The sequence below is a fragment of the Dipodomys merriami genome, unplaced genomic scaffold, assembly GCF_024711535.1.
Source record: "Dipodomys merriami isolate MVZ:Mamm:240054 unplaced genomic scaffold, mDipMer1.0.p SCAF_8, whole genome shotgun sequence".
Taxonomy (NCBI): Eukaryota; Metazoa; Chordata; class Mammalia; order Rodentia; family Heteromyidae; genus Dipodomys; species Dipodomys merriami.
In genome coordinates this window covers 53,011,507-53,030,156 of record NW_027206401.1, presented here as the reverse complement: position 1 = coordinate 53,030,156, position 18,650 = coordinate 53,011,507, and the positions used below count along the sequence as shown (strand labels likewise).

Below are 18,650 nucleotides of genomic sequence, written 5' to 3'. Positions count from 1 at the left end.
CTTCTTGAAATTTGTATGTAAATTCATATTTGAGAGGCTGAGAATGAATGAGAGAATTGTGATTTGAAGCCAATCCAGACAGAAAAGTTTGTAAGACTGCTTCTCAGCCTATAGCTTGACAGAATGTCATGTGCCTACCATCCTATTTACATGGGAAGCTGAGACTGAAAAGATCAAAGTTCCAAGGCCCACCCAGGCAGAAAAGTCTGAGGACTCCATCACAATAAAAGGAAGGTGGACATGCTTGTTGTCCCAGCAGAAGTAGGAAGCCTAAAATAAGTGGATCTCCATCCAGATGTGCACCTGAAGAAAGAATTGGGATCCTGCTTTTAGAACAACAACAACCAAAAAACCCAACCCCCCCAAAACAGAAAACAAGCTAACATAATTTAAATATGGTTTGAAGCTTGCAAGTGTGAGGCCTTGAGTTCAACCCCCAGTACCACATAAATGAAAAAGAAAAAAAAGAAAATTATATGTAAATTCAGATTGTACATAGTGCTATAAGTAATAGTATTACTGAAGTGTCTGCTTTATTTTTCCTCATCCTGGATGATTTGGTTCACTACTCTGTAATACTTGTTCATTACAAATTTATTTTTTTATTTATTTTATTTTTTTTGGGGGTCCGGTTGTGGGGCCTGAACTCTGGGCCTGGGCACTGGCCCTCAGCTCTTCAGCTCAAGGCTAGCGCTCTACCACTTGAGCCACAGTGCCACTGTGGCTTTTTTCTTTTTGCTTATGTGGTGCTGAGGAATCGAACCCAGGGTCTCATGAATGCAAGGCAAGCGCTCTACCACTGAGCCACCTTCCCAGCCCTCATTACAAATTTTTTTTGTTTTTTGTTTTTTGTCAGTTGTGCGGCTTGAACTTTGGGTCTGGGCTCTGTCCCTCAGCTCTTCAGCTCAAAGCGAGTGCTCTACCACTTGAGCTACAGCGCCACTTCCCATTACGAATTTTTTAAACCCAATCATAATTCTTTAAATGGGGTTTGTTGGAGTATACAGCTCCCTGGGATCTTAAATTATATTTAGAAATAATTTTCATAACATTGTTTTTGTATGAGTACCTTTTAGTGACAAGCTAACCATAATAAAATGCCTTCCATTGTAATGAATAAGCAATGGCTTAATTGCACAAAATTTTATACAATGAAAATAATTTGATTTTCTTGGGGGATTTATTGCAGTAGGGCTTGACTTCTGTTATATTGCAATCTTATATGCTTTATGTACTAAAATTTACTTTAAGCTATAAGCTTCCTGTCTCCATTTAACCACCAAAAAGCTGGAAGTAGAGCTGTGGCTCAGTGGTAAAGCATTAGCCTTATAGCAAAAGAGCTGAGGAATAGCTTAGACCCTAAGTCCAAACTGTTAAGGCCAGCGTGCGCACGCGCGCGTGCGTGCGCGCGCACACGCGCGCACACACGCACACACACACGATACTATCATTTTTACAAAAGGGAATTGGTTTAATATTTTTATCAGTTGTAAGTAATCTGTAAAACCTTAGCCTTTGTTAAATATTTCATACTTACATGCAAATTCATTTTTTTAATAGGGCAGATGATCTGAATGCTTTACAACTAATAAGTAACAGAACTTTGAAGCTGCACTTTAGCCTCTACAGAGGGATTCATCATCATGTTAATGTTATGTTTGATTATTTCCACCTTTCTGTGGTATCTGTTACAGTTCACGCATCACTGGTTGCACTACATCAGCCACTAATAAGGTAAACTGAGCTAGTATCTTAGTTCTTATTAATCGAATGCCTTTCATTTTCCTGGTGAACACATATATTTTGATAAAGGCAGTTGAAAATTATTTACTAATAATTAAAAATTTTGTAATTGTTACATGTTTCTGATTTTATACAAAAGTTGCACAAAAATGATACAGTGATAAGATTCAAGAGCATGGAGCCATTTGATGAGTAGCTTTTTTCTATTACAGAAGATGAAACAAACTTTGTCAGTCCAAATGAGTTGACCAAGTTAAAAAAATAGTTTAGAAATAGCTATGTAGTATTGGTTCATATCTATGAGGCTTTTTTGTCTCTTTTCTAGATAGGTTAATTTACCTCCTTAACTCATAATTGCTTTCTAAGACATTAACCAATTGTATGGATTTTTACTAAGATTATGTGACTGTTATTTCATGTACTGTTTTAGTTAAAAAAATGTGTAATCATATAAATGCCTTGGGCTATTTTTTTCTGTCCCTTCCATGGGGAGACAAATTATTTTCAAACAATGCAAGAATATAATTCAAGCCTTTCACACAATAAAACATCATTGGTACACTCTGCGCAGTAGATGGACTCTTCAGATAAGTAATTTATATGGAAATACTCCAATTGGTTTAATACTAATTTGATTCTGACAATTATTATAAGGAATGATGCTTAAGGGATAGGACATAAGATTATTTATCAGAAAGCTTAAGTAGGTCAATTTGTATAATTGCTCTGAGAATTTATAGAAGCCTGATACCAGTGAACATTTAACCACAAGTAATAGCCTCTGGCTATTAATTATATTGTCTATATTATGTATTATATAGCCTCTGGCCTTTGATTATATTGTTTTAAAGACCATAATTGAGAACATCTTCCACTATGTTGCTCCCTGTTCTTTTGTTGAGATCATTTTGACTCAATTCTTTTTATAGTGCAGAGCCAGGAATAAGATTGTCCTTGCCTTGCCTTCCTTATTCTATAAAAAATCTATAGCTGATTTTGTTGCCATCATTGTCTTTCCTATTAGGTCTTGTGAAGTTATACTCAGTTTCTACAGCATTTATAAATTGGAGAATATTTTTTTAATATAAAATTAATTTATAAACTTAAGTTTTGAAATAGATTAGTATATAATGAATTCTAAGGAAAACTTCCTTAACAAGTTATATTTATAAAAATATTAACTCCAGAAATGTAATTCCAATGTGAATTACATATTAAGATTTAATGCCAAAAGTTTATTTTCTATAGTTTTCTAAATCTCTTCTTTTTTCCAGTTTTAATTTTTAAGTAACTGAAAAAATTAACAGAAACATGATGATACTATGGGACTCATACTCTTACAAAACACTGTTTTTTTGTAATATTTTCTTTTGTAAGTATCTCACCCTGAAATAGACTATTGAGACAATAATATTGTACTTCTTATTTCTTCAGCTTCCCTCGCCCTGTGAAGACTACTTGGTTAAACAGAAATGCACCAGTACAAAATAAAGATTCTATGATTCCCACTCTGGAAAGTGTGGTTTTTGGTATTAACTACACAAGACAGTTATCACCAGATGTAAGAACTAGCTATGTTTGTCATCTTTTCCTTATTTTTTACCCTTTTTACTTAAAAGAAATACTTTAAACTATTTTATGTGTAGATGTGGTATTTCTTTGATTAATTATTTGAGATTAGCAACTTACAAACCTATTTAAATATGACCATAATTAATCTCTTAGTTACCCATTATGAAAGTCAACTTGATATTTCAAAATTTTACCAAATTTAATGTATAGAAATCTTATACTTACTATCATCCTTGTTCTCTTAATGGAATAAGTAGAAATGTTCCAAAGGGGGTTTTAAAAACAATGACGAGTGTATTTCCAACTTAGAATAGTTCAAGTGTAGCCATTATTATGAAAGGAAATGGAGCTTGTATTATAAAATATAAAAATAAAGTGTCCTTCAGTCCAAAGTTAGTATGTATGGCATGTTACCAAAACAATTTAACCTGCTTGTTTATAAAAATGCACTGTAGCTGAAATTTCTACTGTCATATGTTACGTGTTTAAATTATGCATATGAGCAACTTTGCAATATATTTCTGAATTTTCCATATTTTAGAAATTGTCAAATATGTAGTTTTATGCTCCTTGATATTTTTAAGCCTCAAGTGTAATATTTCTAGATTTCTGATTTTAACAATTGACATTCTGTTCCTTCTTTAGGGCTGTAACTTCCTCATTGCTGACTCTTTCCTACACCATGCTTATCATTTTCATTATACACTCTGTGCCACTTTGCTACTGGCCTTCAAGGGATTGCACAGCTATTTCATTACGGTAACAGAAGAGATTCCCTCTTGTCAGAAACTAGAACTGGGTATGTGAAAATTAGCCAGATCTGCATTTCAATTCAAGTCCTTTTCACTCTTCTGTTGCTATTTATCTCTACTAAAACTATTTTCTTTATACACGCTTCATTTTTATTTCTCCCTTAGTTCCATCTTTAGTCAGCCCTTGATAAACATATTTTGAAATTTAAGGTTATTTGTTATAATGTTGAGATATAACTTCTTGGTGCCCAATTTGAAATGAGTCTTTTGAGTAGATAAAAAAATTTGCATGTAAATAAATTACCTATGAAATAGGAAAAAAAGTCAGATTCTGCTTCCAAATATTTAACAATCAAAATAGATTGTAGTTACTTGGAACATTTTTGCATACGTTTATATCACTTTAGGGAATAATAACATTACTCAATATTTTAACATTTTGGAAATTAAATCATTAAAAAAAATCACACTTCAGATTTAATCCAAAGTGAAATATCTACTTATATGTTATCATAATAAAAATCATACTGCCTTGATTTTGTATGCTATTTGTAGCTTGCAAATACCGCATTTCACAGAGGAGAAATTATTGGAGATGGCAATTTTTTAATCCAAACTTCATATGGTAGGTAGTTTTATTAGCTTTTATTTGCATATGGCAGCTTTAAAAACAGGGTATTATCTCTTCAGCGTAAGTTCTATCATTACATACTTGAGTAAGTCAGGAATTGCTTTTATAGTTTTAGTTAACAGTAGCTGAGGGGGTAGTTCATTCCTATAATTCTAGTGCTTGGGAGACTGAAGCAGGAGGATTTTGAGTTCCTGAACTGCTGGGGTACATAGTGAGATCCTTACTTAGAAAACTTTTAAAATTTAACTAAAATGCTATTCTTTTTATATTGATCTGTTCCTCAGGAATTCCAATATTGGATCAACATCAGTATTGACTAAAATAGTAACTTACTGAAAGTAGTTCTTGGGTTTGAGCCTTTTAGGTTATAAATGTTGTGTTTGGTTATAAAGCAATCACAGTTGTAAAGATTTGCACCACACTTCAATTCAACTGTGACAAATGCTGGATATTGTATTATATATTAATATTATATATTATATTATATCACTGCCTACCTATCAGGGGCTAGTCTTTTGAATTTGATTAGTTTCATTATGTAATTAGTCCAGCTCACACTTTCTTCACCTGATTAGACAGTGTCATGTGTCATTAACTGTTTACTTGATTCATTAATTCCCAAGTGTATACACATACACAAGCAATAGGTACATGAGTTTTGTTTAGGGTTTTTTATGGCCATATATTGTGCCTTGTATACTTAGAATCCCTCCATTTATTACCCTCAGAATAACTTTTTAGGAAATTGTTACCTTAGCTGTAAATTATTTTAAATGTTGTTTTGTGTAGGAAAGAATCATTTATAAAGCTAATTTATAGAGCTAATACATAGAGCTAATTTAGGCTATCACTTACCCTCAGTGGCACAATAATGTTTCAGATATTTTTAATTTGGTAAGTTGGAACTCAAAAACATTTTTTGTAAAATTATAAGTTTCGGCTAGGTTTAATATTACCAGGCCAAAAATTATTAAACCACAGTATTAAAGAAGGACAGTATCATTTTCCAGAAAAGTACTATTTATGCAGTACAGTGAAATAAAACTTGAAAACCACTTCTCAAGAAAAGTTATTAGTAGTTTCAGTGTGGAATGCCATAGTAGAAATCAGGAAGCCATGGAATGTATTTCTGTTACTTACTTTACATCTAAGCACAGAGTGTTTTCCTTTCTCAAGGGAAAGTGAGTTAGAAATGTAAGGACTGCCTAATTCCCTAGACTTTTTATCAGCACCTGCTAAGTCAGGCACTGTGCTGGGTACTGGAGAAAGAAGACACCTCTGTCTTTAAGGAACTTTGACTCATCCCTCTCCTCTAACAGCAACAATAATAAAAAGCCAGCTCAGCTTCGGGGGTGAGCAGGAGAAACTCATCCAGTAAAACAAGGCTTTGGCTTTAATATATGAGAATGGATAATAAATATTTGTGTAAAGAAGGTATCTGTCTGCATAATACATTCAAGTAGATTTTACATCTAATATTTACAAATGAAAATCACATTACTCACATTTAACCTAGGAAAGAATATTTCCCAAAATTTAGTAAATTATTGAGTGCCAGTGGCTCACACCTGTAATCATAGGCTCCCACGAAGTTAAGATCTAAAAGATGGTAGTTGAAGCTCAGCTCAGGCAGCTAAGTCCATGAGACTCCATCTCTAAAATAAGTAACAAATGGCAGGGCTGGATGTGGCTCACGTGGTAAAAAGCCAACAGAGTAAGCAAGCTAAGCCAAGTGAGACCCTGAGTTCAAATCCCTCCAATACTGAAAAAAAAACAGCAAAAATGTAAGAATTATTGATAAAATTTGTAGTGAGTAATTAAACAAAAGCATTGCTCTTTTCAAAGTCAAAACCCCTATGTCAAATAGTGTAGACAATGTTAGCACTTTTTTTTAAACTATTAATTTAACTTCAGCATGATTATTATTACATTCAGTTTTATTTTCAGAGATGAGGATGACTTTTATTTGTATAACTTTGAGCTTACATGTGTAATACAAACATTATAGTAAAAATGGCATATGATTTCAAAGATCAGTTTCCAAATGAATATAAATCATATTACAAATTATTTAAAATATTTCATCAGCAAACAAAATTCTAGAGCAAGCCCAGATTTCAGTTTTACATATGTAAATCATGGAATTATAGACTTAAAGTTATTAGTTCCAGCCAGGCGCCAGTGGCTCAAGCCTGTAATCCTAGCTACTCAGGAGGCCAAGATGTGAGGATCATGGTTCAAAGCCAGGCTGGGCAGGAAAGTCCATGAGACTCTTATCTCCAATAAACCACTAGAAAACTAGAAGTGGCACTCTGCCTCAAGTGGTAGGGTGCTCTCTTTGAGTGAAGAGCTGAGAGATAGCGCCCAGGCCCAGAGTTCAAGCTCCACAACCAACAACAAGAACAAAAAGTATTAGTGCCTTACATATATATTTATTTAAAATATATTTGAATAAATCAATAGTTGAAATAGCATAGTACAGTTTTTATAACATGAAAACATTCCTATTTCTTGAAAAAGTTTAGCCATCAACACATAGCTTGTTTTGTAAGAATTTTATAAAAAAAATAAGACTCATTGCTAATACTGTATCCTCTTAAACTTTTCTATCCTACTTGTACTTTCTTTTTATTATGAATTTTACTTTATTCTTGAATTCCTTCTCTAGAAGAATATGTGAAAATGCTATTAACTATTTAAAATAAAGTGATTAGTTGCCTCTTAAACATTATCATATTCTTCAGATTTAATAATTAGGCCTAAAGTAGTTCTTGATTAGAAATTGTATTATGTGTCCTATTAAAATTTAAAATTCTTACACTCTACCATGCTTTAAAAATTTTAGCTAAAGTCTCTTCCCTCTTTAAAAAATAAAAACCTTAGTTCTTTTCTGCTTTTTGCCTTTTTTCGTAGATGAATGATGTACATTTTTTTTTTTTTTTGGTGATAATATAGTTGAGTATTGGCTTGAGGCATTGAGCTCAACTAAAAATGAGAGTCAGGACTATAGGAATCTAGATTTTGGCAAGTTATAATATCTATTCTTATGAAAGGAGAAAATTGCACTTGCTGAGCTATTAGATTCTTGCTAGTCCTAAAACTCTTCATTCATAGGGCTGGAGGTGTGGCTCAGATGGTAGAGCACTGGCCTAGCATGTGGAATAACCCATCTCTCTAGTTTTATAAGAAAAGGAAAGAGAAAAAGAAAAATTAAATATAATGAAATTGAAATAAGGTTTTGAGTGACACATTTAAATTAGAAAAACTAATATAAATTGAATGTACATCATTTGTAATTCTGATAAGCTAATTCACTAACTTTTCTATTAGATCAAAACTAAGTCTCTTATTAACAAGTTGGAAAATTCTAGTAAATTTTGTTGTCTGAAGAGTATAGTAACTAGTGCTGTGTACAATCCTTACAACTAGCCAAGGCCAACATGCAGGTCCTCTATGAGCGCCTTCTCAGAAGAAAACAGTCAAGAACCCAGAAAGACATCAGTACAGTAGGTATGTTTACAAATAGGCTAATTAAATCCCTTTAATCAGTATTAAATTATGTTCAGTGTCAGATTTCATAAATGTATTTATTAATGTGTCCCTACCACTTTTTAAAAAAACTTATCTTGTAGAATCAATTTGGCTTATAGATAATTTTAGATTAATTTCTTAATTGATTTGTAATACTGATTTTTTCTTCAAACTGGAAATGGTAATTAAAAAGATGTCTCTAGCATTTTCTGTATTCTTTTGAGTGTCTCCAAAGACCACCATTTCTAAAGCAAGGATTGGCAAGATTGGCTGGGCAAGTGATATTGCCTTAAATTTGCTTAAAGTAATTATTTTTACATAGGTTTGTTTACAATGAAGTATGATTTAAAAACTAAACCTACTTTAATTCATTGCAGAAATAAATGTCTTTAGTATTTGGTTTTGGTATTTAAATTATAAATTATATATTTCTTTTTAAATGATGTTCCATATATTATATAAATCAGTATGTTTTGAAGATGGTTTAGTTAAGCTGGGTGCTGGTGGATTATGTCTGTAATTACAGCTATTTATTAGGCTAAGGTCAGAGGATCACTCTTCAAGGCAAGCTTGGGGAATAAAAGACAGTAAGATTCTATCTCTGATTAACTAGGGAAAAAGCCAGGCTGGAGGTATAGCTCAAGTGGTAGAGCACCAACAATGAACAAGAAACCCAAATAAGAGCTTGAGACACTAAGTTTGAGCTCAAAACTGCCAAAAATAAAAAGGCTTAGTTATACAGATAACTAACTTTTTAGGAATAAATTTTATAAAAAGTGGAGTACATATATAACATTAAATATTAAATAGGATATTATCAAATATTAACTGCAGTGAAAGCTGATTGTATGATTTGTTTTGTCTAAGGCAGTTTTGCAAGTTACCTTACATACAGTTAATATTATATTGACAGTGTTAACCTCTTACAAAAACTGGAGCACATACCATTATCAGAATGTCCAATAATTTCATAATTCTCTTACCTCATTAATGTGTATTTAACTAATGGAGAAATATTACTTTGAACATTATTGAGAATAGCATAGGTATTTAGATATTGTGAGCTTTCTAAAGGGAATTTATGTACATAATTTCAAAGCTAGTTTTCAGGTCTAACCCTGAAATATTTCCTCTAATTACTTTTTATTCCTTTCAGAGGAAATAGATGTAGAAGCTCGACTTGCTGAACTATGTGAAGAAGTTAAGGTACTTGACTTTTAAAAATTCACATTATCAAGTTATTTGAGTGATTTCTGTTTCCTATTCTAAGCATTTTGCTTAAGAAAACTTATTTATCTGAACTTGTAAAGATAAATTGGTTCACCATAGTGGGAGTAGACCACAATTTAGCTGATCAAAACTTGTTTTTCTGCAGCATAAAGTTAATTTAGCTTTTGTAAAAGTATATTCTGCATATAAGTGAACTAGTAATGACAATTAACTGATGGAAATATACATTTTCTTTTATTAAAAGAATTTCTAGACAGATTTGTAAAATGACTTAAACTTGTATACAAAAATAACTTTTTTGGGGGGGGGGTCCGGTCGTGGGGCCTGAACTCTGGGCCTGGGTGCTGTCCCTCAGCTCTTCAGCTCAAGGCTAGTACCACATGAGCCACAGCACCACTTCCGGCTTTTTTCTTTTTGCTTATGTGGTACTGAGGAATCGAACCCAGGGCCTCATGCATGCAAGGCAAGCGCTGTACCACTGAGCCACCTTCCCAGCCCCCAAAACAACTATTTTAATTCAACAAATCAGTTTGTGTCTCTGGTCACATTTTTCTAGTTCTTTCCTACAATCAAATTGAACAAGTCTTTTTTCATTCCTTCCCTCCCTTCCTCACTCTTTCCCTATCTCTCCCTTTCTTCCTTTCTTCTCTTCCTTTTACCAGGGAACAAAGTTTTTACTTTTTTAAGTTTAGTATTTTGTCTTGATCAGCTACCTGAATGAAACAAACCAGAGGCATGAATCAGAAAAATTTGTATTTAGTTTGGTGTATGTTTTGCTGTAAATTTAAATGAGACTAGACTCCTTTGAAACAGATACTTACCTTCTCCTTAAAAACTGTACATATGCAGACTATACAAGCAACTTTGTATACTGTCCTAGAGTTTTGCCATACTTTAGATGATAAATCATTGTTCTTGATACAGCTGTCCAAAAGAGCAGTAGTCAAGATGTGTGCAGTTTATATGAATAAAAATCTAGTTTTTCACTCAGTATTTGAAAAAATAAGTATATTATAAAATATTAAGGCTATTGGATTTATAAGTGGTATGGTAAACATTGCTCCTTATACCGTACTACAGAAGCAATTCTAAATGGAACAAATATTTTAAAAAATGAAAGAAAGGAGGAGAGATGAGCAAATGCAGTCATTATAATTAAATGTACATTATATAAAATGGAACTATGAGGGTACTGATGGGAGGAAGAAAAATGGTAGGAGAATGATGGCACTGATCAGGATGCATTGTACTCATAACCTGACATGGAATTATAATCACTTTGTATAACTACTTAATAAAATTTTAAAAAGTTGCTGGGAAGGTGGCTTTGTGGTAGAGGGCTTGCCTTGCATGCAAGAGGCCCTGGGTTCGATTCCTTAGCACCACATAAGCAGAAAAAGCTGGAAATGGCACTGTTGACTCAAGTGGTAGAATGCTAGCCTTGAGCTGAAGAGCTGAGGGACAGCGCCCAGGCCCAGAGTTCAGGCCCCATGACCGATAAAAAGAAAAAAAAAAAAAGTAGGAATATAAGCAGTCCTATATTGGAATATGAAATGATTCCTTAGGGCTAATAGTAAAGAAAATAAATAAACTAAGATGCTGATTTGAAGCTTCCTTAAAATAAAATACACTAGCAGGGCGCTGGTGACTCATGCCTGTAATCCTAGCTACTGAGGAGGTTGAGATCTGAGGATCACGGTTCAAAGCCAGCCTGGGTACAAGAGTCGGTGAGACTCTTTAATTAACTACTAGAAAACCGGAAGTGGTGCTGTGGCTCAAGTGGTAGAGTGCTGGCCTTGAGCTGAAGAGTGCAGGGGTAGCGCCCAAGTCCAGAGATCAAGCCCCACGACTGCCCCCCCAAAAAAAAATACACTATAAAATTGAAAGAAAGAAATAGATTGGAGAAGAATATTTGCAATATTTAAGAAAGATAGATGATTGATGCTCAAATTGTATAAGGAACTCCCACATATCAGTTTCAGAATGACAACTGTGAAAAGGGTTTTCCAGAGACAGCGTGCAATTAGCAATTCTTTACTATTTTGGTAAAATAGGGAAATGTAGACTTAAATAAAGTATTACTGGGTGGGAATTGGTTGGCTGTTTTTTGACTATGGTATTTGTAACTCTTGCAGGGAAATCTAGGGAAATCAAGTGTCCATACAGTGTTGGTGATAGATGTTACTACAGTGTTATTTAGGTCAATTCATCAATCTGTTTTAAAATTGGTTCTTAAATGCACATTTTTCTCTCACATGAATTTTTACATCTGTTTATAATAGTATTCACATACAAATATGAGTTAAAGAATGACTTTTTTTCTTCTTTTTTGTTGGTCGAGGGGCTTGAACTCTGGCCCTGGGCACTGTCCCTCAGCTTTTCAGCTCAAGGCGTGTGCTCTACCACTTGAGTCACAGCGCCACTTCCAGTTTTCTGGTGGTTTATTGGAGATAAGAGTCTCACGGACTTTTCTGCCTGGGCTGGCTTTGAACCGTAGTCCTTAGATCTCGGCCTCCTGAGTAGCTAGGAGCCCAGCAAGAATGACATTATCATAACTTCTGTTAACCATTTAAAAAATTGGGTTGATCACTACACACTGATAAAAATGACTTAACCCAGGTTGTTTGCCGTGCTGTGGACTGAGCCTGTGGCTTTCCATGTGCTAGTCAAACTGTCTACCACTGAGCAGTATCCTAAATCCTCAGATATTTATTGATCTTTGACATCAGGTGCTGCTTTTATTCTGAAAGCTCTTCAAAATTTATTAATTGAAAAAATTTGCAGAAAGGTGTTTTTATGTTTATAAAGGAAATCTAAAAGGTTATTTATTTGGTCATGCTTATGTGAATATATGAATGTTTTTAAGGAATATATTTTCCTAGTTTCTAATGTATGACAGAAAAATGGAAGAATGTGAAATGGAATTTTACTCTTCATATGCATTTAAATTTTTTAAGTAATCCATATACATATTTTGCTAAAATATTTTAGGTGTACATTTAAATTTCAGCATCTGAATGGACATAAAATTTCCCATCAGCATCTTGGGTAAATTTTTTTTTTAATATTATTTTATTTTATTTGAGAACATACTGTACAGAGGGGTTACAATTACATGGGCAGGATAATGCATACATTTCTTACCAAGCATTGCAGCCTCCTCCTTTGTTTACCCTTCACCTCCCTTCCCAGCCTCCCCCCTCCCCCCACCCAATTATACCCCCCTCCTACCCCCACCGACATTGTAAAGCTGGTTTTGACATGACATTTTGTACTTCTCATTGTTGCAACAGGTCCACCTGAATCCTTAAACGACTTGTTTGCCCCCATCTCCTCCACATGTTATACTGACATCAAATACAGTGAAGGCGGGGGTTACACTGTGGGGGAGGGACATACAAAGCAACAAAGAAATAATCTTATAAATGCGTTAGAAACATATGCATGAAAGAAACGAAAACATTAAAATAGATATTTAAGGGTTCATTTTCCTAACATCACATTATCTGACCTTTTCTGCTTGACTCATACCTATACTAGATATTGCAAATAAGGGAAACCATGGGACCTATGCTTCTTTGGGCCTGGCTTACTTCACTTAATATAATTTTTTCCAAGCCTTTCCATTTCCTAACAAATGGGGAAATGTCATTCTTTCTGATGGAGGCATAGAATTCCATTGTGTATATATACCACATTTTCTTGATCCATTCATCTACTGAGGGGCATCTGGGTTGGTTCCATATCTTAGCTATGGTAAATAATGCTGCAATAAACATAGTTGTGCTGGTAGCTTTAGTGTGGTCTTGTTTGTAAGCATTTGGGTAAATGCCCAAAAGTGGGATTGCTGGATCATAGGGGAGATCTATGTGAAGTCTTTTGAGGAACCTCCATACTGCTTTCCAAAGTGGTTGAACAAGTTTACATTCCCACCAACAATGAAGTAAGGTTCCTTTCTGTCCACATCCCCTCCAGCATCTGTTGTTGTTAGAGTTCTTGATTTTTGCTGTTCTAACTGGAGTGAGGTGATATCTCAATGTTGTTTTGATTTGCATTTCTTTTATGGCTAGGGATGTTGAACATTTCTTCATGTGTCTATTGGCCATCCTTCTTTCTTCTTCAGAGAAGTTTCTCTTTAAGTCTTTCGCCCACTTATTTATTGGGCAGTTGTTTCTTTGAGGATTTGTTGTTGGGTGGTTTAATTTTTTGAGTTCCAAGTATATTTTAGATATGAGACCCTTGTCCGTTGTATGGCTAGTAAAGATCTTCTCCCAATCGGTGGGCTTTCTATTGATCTTGCTAGCTATGTCATTTGCCCTGCAGAAGCTCTGCAACCGTATGCAATCCCATTTGTCCAACCTTTCTTTGATTTGTTGTGCTTCCGGGTCTCTATTCAGAAAATTTCGGCCTGAGCCAAGGAGACCTAAGGTTTCTCCTATTCCATCCTGTAATGTTTTCAGAGTGTCTGCTTTGAGTTCAAGGTCTTTGATCCATTTGGAGTTGATTCTGGTGCAGGGTGATATATAAGGATCTAGCTTTAGTTTTCTACATGTATTGGGTAAATTTTTGACAGTTGATCTAATAAAATACATGATGAAAATATCTAAAGAGTTATTAAACATCAATTTGAAAAAATGTATTCAGCAGTTTTATTTTGTTTTTGTGCCTGTATCAAGGCTCGAATTCAAGGTCTAGGTGCTGTACATGAGCTTTTTTGCTCAAGCCTACTACTCTACTACTTGAGCCACAAGCTCCAATTCTAGCTTTTTTGCTAGTTTCTTGGCGATAAGAGTCTCGCAGACTTTCCTTCTGGGCTGGTTTCAAATCACCATACTTAGATCTCAGTATCCTGCATGGCTAGGACATACACCAGAACCTGTCTCTTAACATTTCTTTTATGTGAGGCCAGGGGCTTGAACTCAGGGCCTTGGTCACTAAGCTTTTTTGCTCTGTAAATCAAACCACACTTCCAGCTTTTTGTTAGTTAATTGCAGATAAGAGTCTGCTGGACTTTACTGCCTGGCCTAGCTTCAAATTTCAGCTCTCATATCTCAGGATCCTGGGTAGGTAGGATTAAGAGGTAAGTCACAGGCACTTGGCTTTGCTCTAATACAGCTTAAAAATCATTGCCTGGAACAAAACATATTGACAGAGTCATCATATATTAACAAATCCCTATCTATCACATGTTGATTATATTAGCTTCCTTTTCCTGAGTTTGCCTGAAAATTTGTCTTTTTCTGTACTGAATTCGTTCATTTGTTCACTCTGCAATAATACTTACTGAATTGCTACTATGTACTGGTAGTTACAAGGCACACTTGAAGCAAGTTTTATGTTTGGTTGTATTTTCTTTGTATGTTATAAACATTTATTTAAACTTGTTGCAGTTTGAAGTAAATTTCCAAAATATATGCTCAACAATAATCATTAAAATGTTTGCAGCATAAAAAAACATGAATACTATACAATCATAATCCCTTTTTAATAATTTTTTCTTAGTTTTGGCATTATGCTATCTCAATCATAATCCCTTTTAAATAGTTTTTCTTAGTTTGGGCATTGTGTTATCTCTCTGAGTTAGGAGAGATAAATGGGAAGTTTGGTTGAGATAAAGGGGAATTATAAACTTAAACAAAAAGTAAAAATAATTTGTGATACTCAGCATTTGGGAGTGTGTGTGTGTGTGTGTGTGTGTGTGTGTGTGTGTGTGTGTGTGTGTGTGTGTGTGTGTGTGTGTGTGTACATATTTTTAAAATATTTAAGTTCATATAGATTCCAGTGGTTGAACTGCAGCCTTGAGCCAAAAAACCAATTGAGAATACAAGGCCCTGAGTTCAAGCCCTAGTACCAGCACCCAAAAAAGAGAAATTTAATTTATGGTCTTACTTATTCTTTGTTAAAAAAATACATATTCTGAATGATGGAAGGATGAGAATGACATTGATCAAGATATATTGTACACATAAATTGACATGTTGAATTGACACCTCTTTGTATAACTATTTGAAGATGATAGAAATGATTTAAAGTTGAAGTAAATAAACAGCTATGCTTATTCTGTCAATTCAAGCAAACCAATTATACTGAGCAACTTCTTCATGTCATACAATTTTGTATTCATCTACATTAGTTTAAATGAACATATTAATAAATGAGATACTTTAACTTTGTAAAGGAGTTGCCCACAATTGGTGTAGAACCTGATAACAGAAATGAGGGGGAAAAGCACTTCCAAAAGTTTTTCAGTCCTTTCTGAAGAGTTAAAGATATCTTAAGTACTTCATTTAGCTGATTGAGGATGAAAGTCTTACTAAGATCTTTCTGTGTTTCAAAAGTTTGTACAGCTTTTATCCTGCCTTATATACAATGTATTTAGAATTTCTAGTACTGTGGTGATAGATGTTGATCATCCTGTAGGGAATTATAATGGAGTATACCTATAATATCAGCTTATCATGAGGCAGAAATCAGAAGAATCAGTGTTAAAATCAGCCTTGGATAAAAGGTTATAAGACCAATAAAAAGCGCAGAAAGGTGGTTAAACACCTGTTGACCTAGCTATGCAGGAATCAAATAAGATTGTAGTCTAGGCCAGCCAAAGCATAAATGTACAATCCTATTCAAAAATATAACAAGAAATATAAAAGATCTGGGGTTATGGTTCAAGTGGAAAAGGACCTGCCTAGTATGCTCAAGGACTTGAGTTCAAACTCTAGTACCAAAAAATAAATTAAATAAATGAATGAAATTGTGGAAAATTTCTGTAGTTAAGTAGAAAATAATGTGTGTACACATCTATTTGAGTTTTGAATAATAAACTTGCCTCTAAGTTAAAATCTCAGTAACATTGTATTTGATATGTTGCAGAAAGTCCTGGAAAGCACTGAATTTCTTTTTTTCTTGTCATTTCAGAAAATAGAAAATCCTGATGAACTTGCAGAGCTTATAAATATGAATCTTGCACAACTGTGCTCACTTCTGATGGCTTTATGGGGACAATTTTTAGAAGTTATAACACTACATGAAGAACTGAGAATATTATTAGCACAAGAACACCATACCTTGAGGGTAAGCTAAAGGAAATTATGTATCTTTAAATTTTTCTTAGGAATGGAAAACTTGCTTTACTGTGTTGGTTAACCAGAGAGACATTTATCATTATTCCTGTTTGAATTCTGAAATTAGTAATATAATAAGATAACTATAGATATGGTACCTTAGCTATAACCTTTGTTAGTGAAATGTACTACCCATAAAGGTGAATAATACATACAAATCAATGATTCAGGATAACCCCAGAGCTCAAACAGAAATTGTAGTCAGGCCTCATTTTGGATAGAAATCAATAACTTAAGCACCCTTTCAAACTTAAGTGCAATGTCCCTCCCTTTTTCTCCCTTTCCTACCTCTTTTCTCTTCTTCCTCACCTTACATGGGAGTATACATAGTGAACTTTGTTAAGTGGTTAGAGTAGGACTAGTATGGACATTATTATGTATAATTGCCTTTTTGTTTATTAACTCATGTATTTTAAATTCTAGTGTTTGGTTACACTTTTTTTTGTAAAGTGATCTTTTTTTTGATATTTTTTTTAATTTAATTTTATTTTATTTGAGAACATACTGTACAGAGGGGTTACAATTACATGGGCAGGATAATGCATACATTTCTTACCAAGCATTGCAGCCTCCTCCTTTGTTTACCCTTCACATCCCTTCTCAGCCTCCCCCCTCCCCCCCACCCAATCATACCCCCCTCCCCCCCACACCGACATTGTAAAGCTGGTTTTGACATGACATTTTGTACTTCTCATTGTTGCAACAGGTCCACCTGAATCCTTAAACGACTTGTGTATATTATCTTTTGGTGGACCAGTGTAGTGTATAATTTCAGTTTAGAAAAAAGCAGATACAGATAGAGTTCTTCTTGGTATAATACATGTCTGTGATCATGGAAAAGGTGAGTTGTCAGTAAATGAGTGGCCCAAACACAAGTGTGAAAAGCAAACTATGGAATTCCCAAAATGTAGTTAAAAACTTAACAGAATTACAAAACTAGTACAAAGTACTCAGTATAGTGTTATGAGAATCAGAAACTACCATTTAGAATATCTGCTTTATCGTTCTCTTTTTCTACATAGATATACATAGATACAGATATAAATATATAGATATAGCTCTATATAAAGACAGACTTTCTTCTTGAACCATTTGGATAGACATGACATCCTTTTATCTCTAAATATTTCAGCATATATTTCCTAAGAATAGTCATTCACTTACCATTACAGTGACTGTGTTTAGATAATTTGATACTTAAATATATGCTAAGTGGCTATGTGAACATTTATTTATCACATCAGTATTAAAGATTAATGTATAGGATATGGTCATATTTAGTTTTTATCAATTGTCTTTTATGTTCTTTCTTTTTTTTCTTATCCCAAGCCAGGACTCAAATTCCGTGTCTGATGCTTTTACTCATTAGTTGGCATTCTATTACCTGTACCACTCCTTTAACCTCTTATTGTGCTCTTTAAGACAGCTTTTTCCCTGTTGTCAAGATCAAGTTTGTGATCTCACATTTTCAGTTTTAATGTCTGTATAGACCCATTTAATATGGGATTGTTTCTTGTATTTTCTTTGTCTTCCATGATTCTGACTTAAAAGAAGCCATTGATCAATATCTTATCAGTTTGGATATGATATTTTTTCCCTAGTGATTTGTTTAAAGTTATAAGCCAAGTGCTCGTGACTCAGGCCTGTAATCCTAGCTACTCAGGAAACTGAGATCTGAAGATCAGTTTTAAGCCAGTGTAGGCAGGAACGTCCATGAGATTCTTATCTCCATTTAACCACTAAGATTCTTAGGTTCAAGTGGTAGAGTACTAGCCTTGAGTTGATAAGCTCAGAGACATTGCCTAGTCCCTGAGTTCAAGTCCTCTTCAAAGATCTTTTTAATATCTGCCAGGTCCATATGTTTTCCAGTGTTTCATCACTGATAATTTGCTTTTTCTCTTTTTTTCTTGATTGTTCTTACCAGAAATTTGCTATTTTACTATTTTTTCAAAGAACTACCTTTGTTGTATGTTATTACTTCTTATTTATTTGTTTATTTATTGTGCTGGTCCTGGGGCTTTATATCAGGGCCTGGGCTCTGTCCCTGAGTTTTTATGCTCAAGGCTAGCA

At 34.1% G+C, this 18,650-nt stretch overlaps 1 protein-coding gene across 7 annotated transcripts in view; it reads left to right on the top strand.

Moving 5' to 3' along the window:
* The window catches only part of Fam135a (family with sequence similarity 135 member A), an 80,273-nt gene that overhangs the window by 30,444 nt on the left and 31,179 nt on the right, over positions 1–18,650 (top strand). For 5 of the 7 annotated variants that reach the window (XR_011369385.1, XM_070010663.1, XM_070010664.1 and 2 more), the window contains 6 exons: positions 1,561–1,734; positions 3,178–3,304; positions 3,961–4,114; positions 8,128–8,208; positions 9,386–9,435; positions 16,375–16,530. Coding sequence is in view for 6 of the 7 variants with exons in the window: in XM_070010663.1 (XP_069866764.1) it covers positions 1,561–1,734; positions 3,178–3,304; positions 3,961–4,114; positions 8,128–8,208; positions 9,386–9,435; positions 16,375–16,530 (742 nt within the window). In the remaining variant the exon portion in view is untranslated. The remainder of the gene's footprint in view (positions 1–1,560; positions 1,735–3,177; positions 3,305–3,960; positions 4,115–8,127; positions 8,209–9,385; positions 9,436–16,374; positions 16,531–18,650) is intronic. The other 2 variants (XM_070010665.1, XM_070010668.1) reach the window with 1 other exon arrangement.